The 17,248-nt window shown below is 41.2% G+C and overlaps 1 protein-coding gene across 3 annotated transcripts in view; it reads left to right on the top strand.

Annotated features, from left to right (window-relative positions):
• The window catches only part of LOC133419214 (zinc transporter ZIP11-like), a 191,287-nt gene that overhangs the window by 34,836 nt on the left and 139,203 nt on the right, over positions 1–17,248 (top strand). For all 3 annotated transcript variants that reach the window (XM_061708254.1, XM_061708252.1, XM_061708253.1), the window contains exon 4: positions 12,355–12,513. In XM_061708254.1, the coding sequence (XP_061564238.1) occupies positions 12,355–12,513 (159 nt within the window). The remainder of the gene's footprint in view (positions 1–12,354; positions 12,514–17,248) is intronic.

Here is a 17,248-nt window from a genome sequence, read left to right as displayed (position 1 = left end):
TTCGTGCATATACGTCACGCTTGAGGCACGACGTTTTATCTGTATGGACCAATCAGATGAAGGTCTGGCGCGCTTTTTGGCGTCTATCGTCGCCATGGTAACACTTTTGACTGAGAAAAGTTATGCACGTTATCGCAGGATGGAGACGCACATTTTGTTGTATAACACACCTGGGTGCACGTTACGGTTCGGGCCGTATTAACTGCCGAAGGAATGGCATAAATTGCGCCAAAACTACATGATTAATTCAAACTGGCCGACTTCCTGTTGGGTTTCGGGCATGGCGCCAAGAGAGTTTTCTTTAAGTTGCGACATGATACAGGTGTGTACCGATTTTCGTGCATGTATGTCAAATTGTTTTGTGGGGCTTGAGGCACAAAGTTTTCTAGGGGGCGCTGTTGAGCCATTAGGCCACGCCCATTAATGCAAACTATTAAATATCACATTTTTCACCAGACCTGGCTCAGTGTCTCGAGAGGATGTAGTAAAACGTTTTTACTTTTAAGTTTAACAGCACACTGGTTGGATGAAAGCTTTGTGCCACACAGTACAATTCTAAACACAACCTTTATCTTATTTCTAAAGATAAAGGAAGCTCTGAAATCCTTAACAAACCATGGTTTACTATAGAACTTAGGAAATCTGTATATATATATATATATATATATATATATATATATATATATATATATATATATATATATATATATATATATATATTCAAGTAGCCTCATAGTTGTATCAACATCTGCATCTGACTGTTATATTAAAGTACATATTTGCCCATTAACATGTGTAACTTCAATTACACATTTTTTTCTCTTAAAAATAAATAAATAAGATTTTATTTTATTTTTCAAATGCTATCTTATTTTATTTCTTTACCAGCAGTTTGAATTTCCCCTTTTCTTTGTTAATTGTCTCAACACATTTTTATAATAAATTAATATAAACACATCTTAACAATTTAAAAGTTTTGCAGTTTTTCTTTCTTCCCCTTAATCTTATGCCCTCACTTTCTGTCGTTCAGTGAGAGAACTGAGCTCTAATTTCTCCTGCCAGGACTTTAAATCTGGGCTGGATGGTGTCAGGTTCTCATGCACATGAGAAGGTGCTCATTGATGAACCTGGAACGATATTTAGTTAATTATGTTAATTGTGGAGAAAGCTGCTTCACAGCTGTATGTGAACCCAAACATGTTTAAGATGATATGTTTGATGAAAAACTTTGTGTTTTGTTTCAGTGGCGTTTTACTTTCGCACTTTGAACGGCACGGTCTCTGAACGTATGAGACACTGGTTTTGTCCCAGTGTGAAGACTGAACCAGGATGAATCTGTCCATTCTGGGTTGAACTTCCCTTTCCACCTGTTAGGCTTCTCATCTCTGTAAGAGTCAAGCTAATTACTTACTAAGTAACTTACTAAGTTTTATTTACATTAATAAGTTGTCAGGACTGCGCGTGTCGGATTTCATCCGAGCCTGATCAGCTGAGCCGGGCAGAACCCGCAGCTCTCTGGCCGCTGCAGCCGTGTCACTTTCCGATGCTTTTGCGAGCCCGAACAACAGTCCAGTCCAGACGACACATCTACATGTACAATCCTTCAGCAGTAACGACGGAGCCCACCGCCCGAGCGGCACCGACCTCCCCGGCCGCGCGGACGAGTCAGGATAAATGAGCACGCCGCGCTCGCTCGCTCTGGGCGCAGACCCAAGTAATCGATCCCCGATCCTGGCGGATCTAAACCTACTCTGTGCAAAATGAAGGATTTTCTCTATAAATACACACCATTTCTCTTACTATTACACCTAGAGCTAGCTGAGGGTCTTCTTCTCCTCATTTGGTTGGGAGTTGCTATGCAGTCCCGCGGCCCCCGCGGCCCACATGTACAAAACTGATTTTTTTTCGCGGCCCACTAGATGGCGCTCGCGGCCCAAGTGTGGGCCGCGGCCCTATGGTTAAGAATCACTGCTTTAAATTGTGCTAAATACAAAAATTATAGGAATAAATACAACCACCTTATTAGAAATAAATAAATGATCTATGGATAATATTGAAAGAATTACTCAACAAGAAAAAAAATCATCTATTCCAGCCCAGTCTACATTTCAGGATGGCGCATAAGATAACTGAGCATACACAAATTGCTAATAAATTCAATGATTTCTTTATAAATGTGGGTCCACGTCTGGCAAAACATATTGAAAATGTTCATGGTTCTCCTTCTAACTATAAATGAAGGTTATCCCTCTTTAAAGGGGACCTATTATGAAAAACATAGGAACATACAATGACATAGTTATGCTGATTCTTTAATATTTGTCTTTAAATTTGTCTCAAATCTTAACTGTCTGCTGTTTCTCATCATTTGGGGCGACCACCTGTCATGTGGGGTAACCAACGAATGGCAATTTTGTACCAAATTCAAAATTAAATGTCCGTCAGTTTTGGTTCAAATATAAATCATTGGTATAGTATGCATAAGTGGATACTACTTGTACACATTTTAAATCAGTTTTATGAATTTTAGAGTAAAAAGAATATATGTAATGGCTTTATGAGGGTGACACTTCCATTATAGATAAAATGTATTTCAAAATGGTTTTCAAAAAATGAAAGGACACATGAGTCTATATTTCTTGAAAAGTTAATTTAATTACTGATACTTTTTTAAATTTTGTTAAGGAAATCTATTAATTTTGAGATAAATAACGGTCGCCCCAAATTACTTTTTTAAGGTCGTTGCCCTATCAATGTAGGTTTAAAAACACTAAAATACCTTTGTTTTAAGTTTCCACATGCACGTATGTGCACACTACATTCCAAATGTTTGGAAAATGGCCAAATACATCTTTATTTTAAGTATTTTAAAAATAGGCCACTCAAAGGCCTTATACATCATTGACCCACAACTGTGATTCAGGCTTAAAGCTCCCCTGCTAGACGTCATTCAGGCAGCCAATCAGCACAGAGCCTCATTAACATAGCCCCCCCTCCCCTCAGAATCCCTCATAGAGAAGGTTAGAACGGTAAAAATAAAGACATGGCCCAATTAAATTTTATTTATATAGCGTCTAATACAACAAAAGTTGTCTCTAGACGCTTTCCAGAGACCCATACCCAGAACATGACCCCCGAGCAGTTATTGCATAAACAATGGCAGGTAAAAACTCCCCTAGTGGGAGAAAAACCTTAAGCCAAACAGTGGCAAGGAAAAACTCCCCTTTAGGAGGGAAGAAACCTTGAGCAGGACCAGGCTCGTAAGGGGGGACCCTCCTGCCGAGGGCCAGACTGGTGGGTCAGGGACGGCAGCAGCACAGCAGGCAGGTGGAAGCAGCAACGGGATGACCAGGGGTGGGGACTGCAAGCCAGCATACAGCTCCCGAAGCTCCAGCCCAATCATCAAGTCCCAGGTTGGGGTGCAGGGTCGGGGAAAAGTTGAGAAGGGGCAGGGCCAGGGAGAGGAGTCTTGACGGACAAACCTCTCCCCCGCCTGCCCGGGCCGTTACCCTGCCCCTCTCACTCCCACTCTGCAGGTTCCGGTGTCCGGCAAAGGATGCTGCAACATGGACAAAAGAGAGAAAAGGGAGGAGAAGGGGGGGCCAGCACAAGAAACTACAGGAACGACTCTGGCACACTAGAGTTTACACTACCTAGAGATTTACCAACACCAGCTAGAGGTTTACTAAACACTAACTATAGGCTTTACTAAACAGAAATGTTTTAAGTTTAGTTTTAAAGGTGGAGGTGGTGTCAGCCTCCTTAACCCAGATTGGAAGTTGGTTCCATAGTAGTGGTGCCTGATAGCAGAACGCCCGCCCTCCAAATCTACATTTGGATACTCTAGGAACTACGAGTAAACCTGCACTCTGAGAACGGAGAGCTCTGACAGGAACATAAGGCACTATCAGGTCTTGCAAATAATGCGGAGCTAAGCCGTTTTGGGCTTTATACGCAAGTAATAAAATTTTAAATTGGATTCTGAATTTTACGGGTAGCCAATTGGAGCGACGCTTACACTGGAGAGACGTGGTCTCTCCTGCTAATTCCTGTCAGTACTCGTGCTGCTGCATTTTGGATCAGCTGGAGCCTATTCAGCAAATTACTTGGACATCCTGCTAACAACACATTACAGTAATCTAGTCTAGAAGATACAAACGCATGAACTCGTTTTTCTGCATCACTCTGCGAGAGGATTTTCCTAATCTTTGCAATATTACGGAGATGGAAAAATGCTATTTTACAAACCTGATTGACATATGGTTTAAATGACAAATCCTGATCGAAAACAACACCAAGGTTTCTCACAGTTGCACTGGAAGCCATCGCAACACCATCTAATCCCTTCCTAAAATGCTCTGGACCAAGAATGATAACCTCTGTTTTATCTGAATTTAGAAGCAAGACATTTCTGGACATCCAGTCCTTGATGTCCCTAAGACATGCCTGAAGTTTAACTAACGGTTCTGTTTCATCCGGCTTCATGGACAAGTAGAGCTGCATATCATCAGCATAACAATGAAAGTGTATGCCGTGATTCTGGATTATACTTCCCAATGGCTGCATGTATAAACTGAACAAGATTGGCCCTAGCACTGAACCCTGCGGAACACCATAACAGACCCTTGACTGTTCTGAAGAAACCTCATGTACGTGAACAAACTGGAACCTGTTAGATAGATATGATTTAAACCAACGTAGAGCTGTCCCTTTAATCCCAACAACATGCTCTAACCTGTGCAGTAAAATGCCATGATCTATAATGTCAAAAGCAGCACTGAGGTCCAGTAGAACCAGTATGGAAACTAATCCCTTATCTGAGGCCATAAGAAGGTCATTCATGACTCGAACCTGTGCTGTCTCTGTGCTATGATGCATTCTGAACCCTGACTGAAAGACTTCAAACAGATCATTTCTATACAAATAGTCACATAGCTGGCTTGAAACTGCCTTTTCCAGAATTTTAGATACAAATGGAAGGTTGGAAATTGGTCTATAATTAGCTAAGGTGTCTGGGTCAAGAGAAGGTTTTTTAAGTAAAGGTTTAATTACTGCCCAGAGGCTGAATTTCTCATTTATATAGAAAAAACATTCAAAAGCTTGTTTTTAAGACATTCAATTCCTGTTTAAAATATACATTAAATGCCATAATAATTTTGAAGCAAATGAAGCAATGGTCAATTTTCGCCAAATACAGTAAATTCCAGTTGTCCCTGAACGCACCAGGAGGATAATCGGTCATTTTAGAATTCCGACCGGTGCCTGAATGCACCTCCTCGTCCTCTGCGGACCAGATCTCGGCTGAAAGCCGATAATAATATAATACAATAATTGCAAAGCTGCTATGAAATAAGGTGTAATACATGCACTGTAATTATTTTCTGTATAAAAATTGAATTTAAAAAGACGGGTTTGACTCAAAATCAGTGTGGTTTTATTTAAGTGGTCTATGTCTCCGTAGAGAGATGAAAAAAGCAAGCTGCATGTCGGCTTAGAGACATGCGCTGCCGAAATACATCTGTGAAAACTATTCCACTTGAATATTCCACCATAGATGTCTTAAGACTACTCTACAATTATGCACACAACAAAAAATACTTACATTAGGTCGGGACTCGTGAAAACACTGAGGTGTCATGTAGTGTGAGTGACGTCAACACGCTGCACACGCAACAACGTTCCCCCCCCCGCTTTCCCCCCTCCCCCTCGTTCTCCGCTCCGCTGCAGGAGCTGGCACACAGAGCCAGCTTGCTTTCAATCCAATGGATTTAAATAAATATTCATTAAAAGTCATGCGTTGTACGCACATTAATGCCATCAAAAGGATATTTTCACATCACAGTAAACAATATTTTTACGAAGTTTACGAAGTTAATTGGACATGGCATGACAAAGATATGATTTAATTGTATATGAATACATATTTTGGAAAAAGAGAGTGACAAAGTTCTCCAAAAGCGATACGTACCAGTGTATGATTTTTTTTTTTTAGTCCTGTCGAAGATTTTTTTACAATCCTCACTAAATCAGGAAATAGAATGGTCAGCTATTTCCCTGAGGACCCTTTTCTCTCCCTGCCTGTTCTGAATGCAACGCTACCACACATAATCTGGTAGCTTTTACATTTTTTGATATTTTAGACAAACAATGTTGATATTCCTATAGTCACAGCTGGAACATGTCAACACCGTCTCTCTGTTATGATAATGTTTTTAAACAGTAGTGGATTGAATTATGGTATTTTAGTTAGGTTATTGAGACAGCTAGCAACTGATGAAAAACCAGCTAGCTGCAGTGAACAATACATGTTTTGGCGGGAAAATACATGCCCTTTTGTCAACTCCGTCAGACGTCAAGTTGAGAAATCACCCTATAACCTCTTAATATGCCAATATAATATCATTTCATTATAAATATTATTTCAGGGGTTTCTTTATACATAAATGTACACATATAGCATGAATTAAATCATTACATATTACATTATTTGACCTTGTACCGTATACCCTACAGTTCTGACTTGTAGAGCATGGATAGGCTGTGGTCTGCTTAGTATTGTGTAACTTTCCCAGCGCTTATATTATAATTATACTGTATGTTACATTAAAGGACCAGTTTGTAGATTTTGACAACATATCGTGGTGAAACAGAATATTACATTGAATGGTCATCTCTATGGAGGGATCCACTTCTATGTTCATATAAGGGGCTCATACATGTTTCATTATTAGCATTTTGAGCAGTATAGTTGTTAAGGAATATCAATTTAAAATTTGAATCAAGCAGTGCAGGGCAGTCACACACACCCCTGTCTTTCTCTCTCTCTTTTGAGTGTGTCTGACTGAGTTGACACAAATCAAGTTCTAAAGTAAAGCATGTTTATTTTTTTTAAGTGTTTTTATTTAGAACCTGTTCCTTTACATGGTTAAATAGCTAAGACCCTTCTCTACAGAAATATACAGTTCCAATGAATATAGTGTGCATTAAAAAAAAAAAGATTTTTAAAACCTGTTTTGTCCCTTATCTCAAGAATCCCTGTAAGCTACATTTTATAATGGTAGTTGTGAAACGCAATCCATTGTCTTGAATAGTCTGTTGAGATGGTTAGTCCAGCTGCCCTGTTTTCAGGAGATTTACAATCCAGTGCGCTATCGGGAAAAGGAGAGAAAGAGAGAGAGAGAGGGGGAGAGTGAGTGTGCGGTTCTGCAAGTGCGCTCAGTGGCCTGTGCAACTGTGTGAATAAGGAAGAGTTACTTACATTTTCATATGCCGGTTGACACCTGAACCTTTTTGACTTTTATCAGCCTGTCGACATCAGGAACCAGCTTCTGGGCAGTTGCAATTTTCATTATGTCATTCGATGTCCGTGGGTCAGCCTATTACGCAGTTTGGACTTGTTAATGTTCATCAGTGAGAAAGCCTGCTCGCATAGATATGTCGTCCCAAACATGCACAGTATCTTTGATGCAAATGCTGTCATCTTTGTGTAATTTGGTGTCAGGTATTGATAGAAGGATTCCAAGTCAACTGATGCAAATTTGTCCTTTAACGGAGCGCTACACTGCAGCTCGATCAGCTCCATCTGGAGTTCCTCTGCCACATCTGATACGTTGATGGTGAATGGAGAGCGAAAAAGTTCAAAGTCCTTCTCCAGTTGTGTGAAGACAGAGAATCGACTTTTGAACTCGTGAATAAGCCTAGACAGCATGTTCTTGTACCTATCCATCCTGTCGTGATCCACCGGTAGACTTTTTAGACAGGGGAAGTGCACTGGGTTGTCCTGGGATAGCTGCGTTTTCCAGTGTCAATTTCATTTGGAAAGCGCGAATACTATCATAGTACTCTGTGACGAGTTTGTTGCGGCCCTGCATGTTAACATTCAACACATTCAAGTGTTCTGTAATGTCTACTAAGAAAGCAAGATCCGTAAGCCAGTCTGGATCATCTAAGTCTGTCACTGGTTTTCCTTTCTGCTGCATGTATTGGGAAATCTCCGTGCATAATTTGAACAAGTGTTTGAGCACTGCTCCTCGGCTCAACCAACGGACCTCAGTGTGATAGGGAAGGCCGTGCGCAATATCGTGTCCAGCTAGAAGAGCCTCAAATTGCCGGTGGTTTAGCCCTCTGGCTCTGATAAAATTCACAGTCTGGATAACAACACGCATGACGTTGTCCATTTTCAGGCTCTTGCTGCACAAAGCCTCTTGATGTAATATACAATGAAAGTTCCAAAACATTTGGTCTGGGTTAACAGCCTGAACTCTCTCTCGGAGCTTTACAACCACACCTGCTTTGTTCCCAACCATGGATGGTGCGTCGTCAGTTGCCACGCTGACTGCGCGACTCCAGTCCACCTCAAGCCTGTCCAGTGCTCCTACTCGCAAACAGATAATCAGCTGTAGTAGTGTCTGTCATCGGCACCAGCGCTACAAACTCCTCTGTAATAGTCAGTGATGCATCCACACCGCGAATAAATATTCCTAATTGGGAAACATCTGACACATCAGGGCTTTCATCAATAGCAATAGAGAAGGCAATGAAGGACTTAACTCTGTCTTTTAGTTGATTGTTCAAATCTCCAGCAAGGTCCTCAATTTTCTCCGCCACAGTATTTCTGGACAGGCTGATATTAGCGAAAGCTTGTCTCTTCTCAGGGCACACCAGCTCGGCTGCCTTCAGCATGCAGCTCTTTACAAATTCCCCCTCTGAGAATGGCTTGGACGCTGCAGCTATGTCACTGGCAATAATATAGCTGGCCTTGACTGCTGCATCATGTGTATCTCAACATTTGTAAAACACAGATTGTTGTTTCTTTAGAGACAAAGCTTGCTCATTCAACTTTTCGGTTCGGACTCGCCCTGTGTACTTGCCATATTTCTCTGCGTGGGTCTCATAGTGTCGTTTCAGGTTGTATTCCTTTGGAACCGCCACTTGTTGTGAGCAAATAAGGCATACAAGTTTTCCATGTACCTCCCAAAAAAACACAGCTCCTTCCATCTTTCTTGAAATACCCTACATTCCGTGTCAACCTTTCTCTTTTTCGATAGCATGTTTCATCTGAAGAGTTCAAGCAGCAAGTAACCCAGTAACGTTACTAGGTTAATTAATCTATAATACATTCATAAATAATTCGTATATACACATAGCTGACAATAACTGGATGCAATATACTTTTTATTTTAATTAATTAATTAATTCATTATTATTTTTCCCTTTCCACCCGGGGCCGGATGAAGCCTGCTTGCGGGCCGGATCCGGCCCGCGGGCCGTATCCCTGACATCCCTGATTTAGACTTTATGCTCAAGTCTTACTCCAAAACCAGAAACTGGAGGTTGGATTTTGTTGCAAATGGCTTGTCACAACTTGTTAAATACATTTGATATCACTGCACCTACATTTTTATGGGTGATTGCTTCTTCTGCATCAGTAGTTACTGATGAGTAAAAATAAAGTCTACCCTGTGGGGTCTCGTATCACTGGAAATTTGCAGCAAATTGGATGACAGATTTAATGAGCCATTTATTTTTCAGTATAAAAAAAAAGAAGTTTTTCAGTGATACTGCAATGTTTTTATGCTTTGCATTTGTATCAGACCATCATTACGTGGACTATGACTGTGCCTTACACAGATGGTATGGGGTATTGGTTTTAAAGTAAACTTAAAGGGCGATAGAATTATACAATTTTTGATATAATTGCCCCACAGTCTTAATTAAAACACAGGAGATTCAGTAGAAAAGCACCTATTGCAACCATGATGCTACACCTCTGTTCATAGCAGCTAGCTTCAGGGGGTGGGGTGGGGTATTGTAGTATGATGTCAGGTTGAGTCGAAATAGTGATGGGGAAGTTGAATAATTGTAACCTGATCTGGATAGATGATGTTACAGAACCTTGCACATCTTAACCGATCATGGAACAGAATATATTTCAGATTTTTAGATGGCCCCAAAAAAAATGACACTGTTATATTATGTCATGAGATTTTTTTAATCACCCAAATATATCAAATAAATCACATGCCTCCTTTATTTGGAATGTAACTTTTAACAGAGTAAAAACCCAAGTGCAGCTTCTGCTTTTCAGAAATGAGTTCATTCTGGAAGTTCTGAAAATTATTTCAACGATCATTGGGAGTTTCCTCTAAAATTAAGTAAATTTCTATCGACTTTGTTAAAATGTCCAACTTTGCAGCAGAAGCAATCATATACAGCCTGGATCAAAACACGGTTTTGGTCTCAATACACATCATGTTTTGTACCACATCACAAAATCAACAAATTTATGAAAAAATGTGGGGTCACATTAGTTACTTGGTACTTTTCATTCCCTTGACTGCTGAACTGTGAAGAAAGACGTACAGTAACAGACCATCGTTATTCATATTTTAAAAATTGTACTTTTTGTTCTACTGTCGTTGTACTAACAGAGCTCAGTACTAACAGAGCACAGTAACTGGTTGTGGGTTGGACTGGAAAGAGACCTGCAGGCAGCTTATGCTAATTGTCAGTGTTGTGCTAGTAACTGAAAAATAGTAACTAGTTACCGTTACTAGTTACTTCATTAAAAAAGTAACTCAGTTAGTAACTCAGTTACTTAGACCAAAAAGTAATGCGTTACTATGAAAAGTAACTATTGAGTTACATTAAATAAAAACATTTTTTTAAATGCTCCCATTAATGCCCCTCTAGCCTTCATTTCAGCAGGTACTGTTTGGATTTGCATTGTGCCTTGTGTTCTGCATTCTGATTGGCTAAAGACAGTCTCCCCGCTTCTTCACTTCCTGTATCAATAACATTGGTTGCTTAGCAACAAGCTGAGAACGTCCAATGAGCTTCAGCAGCAGCTCAGGAACGGCACTCTTCGATGAATCGGTCATTACAGTCTCAAATATAACCAATGGTGGCATGTCGGTTTATAAGGATCTTTTTGCCCAGAAGAAAAAAAAGCGTCAAAACGACCTATAACTATTTTCTTCTCTCGAAAAAACACAGCTGCAACGTGGGCTTTAGGAGAAAAAGACGCTACAGGGTCGGGATGCAGCGGCGCAGTCAGAGGAGCAGTGGAATACGTGCGAGGCAGAGCTGATCTCTGCAATTTGAAGCCTTTTTAATTGTAAAAAGAATTTCACTTACCACAGGTTCTTTTTGGAATGTAACCGCTGCGAAAAACGAGGGATTACTGTAATGACAATATCTCCACGTTGCGAAACTCGCCGTCTCTCGGCTCTCTATGACCGCGGTGAAGTTAGTTTTATGTTGGATATTCGACAGACATTCGCTCTGGAGGCGGCATTTCTGTCGAATATCCAACGTAAAACTAACTTCACCGCGGTCTCGCCATGACCGTCATGTTTTTGAAAGCACACACACATCCACACTACATTTCCTCCGGTCTCCGCGTGTGGGGAAAAAAGGCTTCACTGCAGCCAGAAATAACGGAGTAACGCACCTTTGGTAACGGTAACTGCGTTACTGGATTTAAAAAGTAATGCGTTAGAGTATTAGTTACCGCAAAACTAACGGCGTTACTGTAACGCGTTACTAAATAATGCGTTAGTCCCAACACTGCTAATTGCACTGGCTAAACGATCACAATGCCGGTGATCCTCCAATAAAGCCACCCTGCAGGTAGGCTGCCCTTTTGGCTTGAATCACCTTTGTGTTGACATCCACGAACACCCAGCTATGACAACGCAACGGGGACTGCAAGGCTGTGTCATTTTTGATGGTACCACAAAAACCGCTGGACCTCTGCCTCCTGGTCCAAAGAGCTGATACAGTGGTCAAGTCTGATGTTGCTGCTGAAATGATATTAAATGAGATTGACAAATTTGTTCACAATGAATGTAAGGGAACATCAGTTAGCATCATAAGTTAGCATGAACAAGTCAAGATAAAATACTGTAGCTATCTGTGGTAACCAATTTAAAATATGGTGTTCAGCCTAATTATAAGAACTGCTTTGTATCGTGGTGCCTTGAAATATGATGAAAAGTTAACTCCAAAAAGCACTTTTCAGAAAACCTTTGGCTGATGTCAGAGGGGATTTGTGTAGTTTTTATTAAGTGTTATGTGTAAAAATTATTTTGGAAAAAAAAAGTTCATAAAAACAAGCTATTCGGATTAATATTTAATGATCTATTAATGAAATATTGAATTTTTATATTTTTGTATCAATAGGAATATCAGACAATGCTGATGTGGTATTGGAGGAAAAAATACCTACCAGCCATTTAGAAATTTGAATGTCCGCACCTTGGTATATGTTTGAACAATCAAAACGCTCAGAATAACAACGTTATATTGTTTATCTTACATTTCCCTTCTTCCTTCAATCCTTGTGTTTCTCAGGTAATGCTAGCTGCTTCCTATTGGTCTTTGCTTGCGCCAGCGATCGACATGGCTGAGGATTCTGGGAAGTATGGCTCGTTTTCCTTCATACCTGTCGCTGTGGGATTCACACTCGGGGCAGCTTTTGTTTACTTTGCTGACCTGGCCATGCCCCTGCTGGTAAGAACCCGACACAGGCACTCTTGCACATTCTGTAGACTGTTAGTGGCATCGATTTTTGCCAGTAGCCGAGGCATCCATGGCAGTTGTTTTGCCCTGAAAACAAGATGATTTGGAGAAACGTGCTAACATTCTGACAACAGATGCTTCATATATGCCAGTTGCAGTGATATTGTAAGCTGGCACTCACTGACACTCTTCCTTTGAGAAGTTTGTAAAAGTAAAAACATTTGAATGTTCCCTTAGGTGACTCATAGTTCTTGTTAAGGTAAACAAGTTCCCTGCATCACTCTTGTGTGTGCTTCAGATAATAGAATAATCACTGCTGAGAGCAGCAGCAGGGTGCTGAATAGAAAACATGACAGAGGAAATCTCTCTGGGATGAGTGCTAGTAACATGCTTATGAGCGGTTTAATCAGTAAGGACTTCTGTGTGGACCTTACCTGTTGATACCTTTGGTCTTTGAACATTATTCAGATTGGGGATGGGGGGGGTACACCTTGTGATCTTAACTGCAGTATTTATGTTGGCATTTTCTAATCTTAGATTATATTCTAGTAATGCAATCGTGGCTGCTTTTCTCCTGTTTTAGTAGTCATCTGGTTGTCTCAAGAGTTTCTGAACTGATACGCAATACAATACAATCAAAGGCCAAAATTCATGCTCTTGCAGTGACAGGATCCAGAATCCGAGGGGAGAAACAAATGATGAAGCTGTTTGTGCTATTATTTATTCAGTGCACATAGAAACAAACAAAAAGCATATGTGTTGTTGAAAGTTTACAGCACCTCTCCTGCCCTTGCTTTCTCACTTGCTGTTGCTTTTTTTTTTTTTTTTTTTTTTAACACCTTGTCTGCATATATATTAATGGTTAATACCATGCTGGTAACACACACACCCTTTCATACCCACACTCACCGACAAAGACAAGGACACTCATTCACTCACCGTTTCCCCCTCCCCGAGGGGGTCCAGCACCGCCATATAGCCCCCCAGGCTGCACGGCGAGCCCCGCCAGGACCCGGGCACCGCGACCAGCCCGCCCCGTCTCAATTGTTAATACATTTCCTAGAAATATCAGTATTTTTACTTTTGAGTTCCCTTTCAGAATTTAAGGAAAGTAGTTATTGAGAACCCAAACCTTTTTTTGTCTGTATCTGATCTGGGTTTAGCTGAAGAGCGATGAGGCATCGACAGGGAGGGATGGAAATGTGATGCTGCCTCTACAGTCAGAGCAGAGAGAGAGAGACAGCTGTTGCCTTAAGCTGCTGCAGTCAGACTTTAACGGCCCATGATACAGATTACGTATGAGGGAACAGATGACATTGCTGTTATGTACACTCATACAAGATGACAAAAAGATTCAAAGCAAGGAATGATGCGACACACACACACACACACACACACACACACACACACACACACACACACACACACACACACACACACACATGTAGATATAAACAGCTTGCTTGTCATCCTTGGGTGAAGCTGGTGTCTTTCATCAGAGATTATGAACCTTGAGTGCTATGCCATTTCCTAGCTTTTTCTCAACCTACTACTGCTTCTACTGTCATTTAGCTTTTATCCTGTGCTCTTCCGGACAGACGTCTCCGATGTTGGACCCAGAATCTGCTGGAGGCAGTCCTCCAGTTTGGGAGTCACAGGACCATGTCCTCCAATTATCATTAAAATCTTTGTTATCTTCATGTTGCACATTTTGTTCAACTTCCCCAACATGGCTGAATCCTACTCAGAGCAGGGTTTGAATCCCAGTTCCTGAGAGTCTCCAGTCACCCACCACAGGTTATGGCTGCCAAAGAAGCCCAAATCATCTCTCCTCCATCACCGTGCTTCACAGTTTGCATCAGGTGTTTTTCCCTCAGTGCCATGTTGGGGTTTTGCTAGACCCGTCACCACACTTTGGCCGAATGTTTCAAGCTGCATTGTTTGTTTTGTTTCCCCCCCTTCCCCCTCATTTCTCCAATAATCTTTAGATTATTGTCTAAAATTGAAATCTTCTCCTGCAGGATTGGCAACTCTCTTGAATGTTTTCCTGTTTCGTCAAAAATCACACACAGCACAATAACAGAGTCCCTCCCAGATTAACAGACAGCAACAATTGCTCCTCTAAGATAATTGCTGATGTCTTTGCTTCTTAGCATTGTGTTACCACAGACTTGAATGTTCCAGAGGAGCAAACTGCCAGAACATCTTTTATGACCATGTTCACAGCAGCTGATGATCACTTTATCAATACTAGGGCTGGGTATCGATTCAAATGTCAATAATCGATTCCGATTCTTAAGATTCAGAATCGATTATCACCATTTGATTCGATATCGATTTGGGTTAGTGTTATTAAAAATGTTTTTGGAGCTCTTACCTGAATTATATGACAGTGTAGTTATGCAACATATGAATACTAGTATTATATTAAGATTCAACAGCAAGTATTGGCAGCTTATTATGGCTGTAAGGACCAATCACCTCCCAGAATGGTGATACAATTGCTTTCAGAAACATCGTGGGGCAGAATTACCAGCAGATCCAGGGCAGCAAACAGAGGATGCCAGAGGTGTCTGTATCTGCAGCAGTGCCCTGCTATTAGGACACTAATCTGGTGCATTATAAAAAATATGACATTCAAAATTCACCCAAAAGCTGTTATTGTTGAATACAAAAGCACTTTTATTTTAAGTTTAACATGAAATAGACAATAGACAAGATATGGTTCCTGAGATTGGTTGAATTACCGCAATACTTCCCTTCCGTTTGGCATGCCTTGCAAATCACTTTGTTTTTGTCCAGCTCCCCTTTCTTGTTGCCGTTTCTGAACCCAAAATGGCACCAGATTTAAGCCTTTAAGGAGTGCTTTGTTAGCGCTACCGCTACTCTTCGATGCCATGTTCATAGTTTGATAGTGTCACACCGTGAATTAAATGACGTGACTACTGGGATTAAAATTCAGCCGGGTGAAAATGTAATAATGAAAAAAATATGAGAATCGATTTAGAATCTGAATTTTTTTTTTTTTCTTTTCAACACAGGCCTAATCAATACCACTTAATTAGCCGCACCTGGTTCCTGTGGAAGTACTTGGGGTGTCCTTCGTTTTAGACACACTGCTTCTGCATTTTGGCTTATAGTCAATGAATACTGACATTGTAATATGCCATGTGTTGTTTGTCTGAGGTTTTATTTGGCTGATTTCAAGGCTGCAGCTTTTAACGCTCTTAATAAAGCCAGATTCTGTTGTTGTGCAACACAGCGGCAATGATGCATTATGAGGAAGTGAGATGCAAATTAAAAGAGCAGACATATAAAATGAAATCTCCCTTTTTTTCACAGCGGTTTTGGTCTAAAACACAAATAAACACCACCACCCCCACTACACCTCCCTCTGGGAGGCTTCTTTGTTAGATGATTTTATGAAAGCCCACCTTGGGCTGCAGGAGCGTGTTTAGTTGTCTGAATTGATGATTTTGCTTTCATTGCTGGTTTTTAGTCTTACACCCACATGCCTTCTGTCCATTCTTTACATCTCTAGATACCTCATCATTTGATCTACTTAAACCTTTGTGCTTCATGGGGCCCAAGTACGCACAGAGATGAAATTGGAGCTTGGTCTATTTGAACAGTCCACTCCTTTTCCTGTTTTTATGTTTATTTTCTATTAATTAATTAAGTATTTGATTAATTTGTAGACCATATGTTGACTAGAGTTGATCCGATCACGTGATCGGAAATCGGGGCCGATCACGTGATTGCAGACTCGATCCGGACTCGGACGTTATGAGCCGATCAGGAATCGGATATATATATCAGGGTTTCCGTTGTCCGGTAATTCCCGGACTTTGTCCGGTAAAATATGCCGAAGTCCGGTATTTTATAATCTCTCCGGTCAAAATGTCCGGTGAAAATACTCACTTGCGCCGACATCCACGTGTGCGTTGATTTATGGTTCCGCGTCACACCGACGCAGAGTCTACAGTGTAGGGTCGCGGCGACGCGCACCCTACGCCAGACCCTACGTTGAAGGCTCTGCGTTGGTGTGACGCGAGACCATAAATCAGCCTAAAGGCTCAGCTGCGCGTGTCGCGCTTAGCGGCTCCTCGGCTCTCCACAGAGCCTTGCGAGGAGAAAACATCCCCTCCCGTCTTTACTAAGCCGGTTAGCTTTGAAAAGAGTCCGCCGCGCGTAGCAACCGCGCAGATGAGCTCACGGCGCAAACAGGCCGAGTTTGGGAAAGTTAAGTTAAAGTTAACACACGTGGAGTAGTGGGCTCGGAGCGGCAGCCATACACCGCATGCGCGGAGAGCACCGCATGCGCGCAGAGCACGCCTGTTTGTTTTGAAGCTGAAGCAGCCCTATGCTATCATGTCTGTTGTGTGGAATTACTTCAGAGTGAACGAGGAGAACAATGCTGTCGCAAACTGTAAGAGTAGTTGTTCTACTTCTAATGTGAAGAACATTTTTTTATACTGACTTAAGAATGTTCAAGCTGCCTACCTCCTATGTGCTCAGTTTACAGTACATATGTTAAAATATAATAAAAGGGTCATCCTGCATAATTTTCTTTTCTTTTCTTCATTTTTTATTGTTTTATAAAAGTATCGGATCGGGACTCGGTATCGGCAAGTCCTCAAAATCAAAGGACTCGGACTCGGGGGCAAAAAAACCTGATCGGGACATCCCTAATGTTGACCTCTGTCCTTAAGCAAGATTGTCATTA

Source organism: Cololabis saira, chromosome 19 (assembly GCF_033807715.1).
Source record: "Cololabis saira isolate AMF1-May2022 chromosome 19, fColSai1.1, whole genome shotgun sequence".
Classification (NCBI taxonomy): domain Eukaryota; kingdom Metazoa; phylum Chordata; class Actinopteri; order Beloniformes; family Belonidae; genus Cololabis; species Cololabis saira.
Note: the sequence above shows the minus strand (reverse complement) of the source record. Positions and strands in the feature narration are given on the sequence as shown.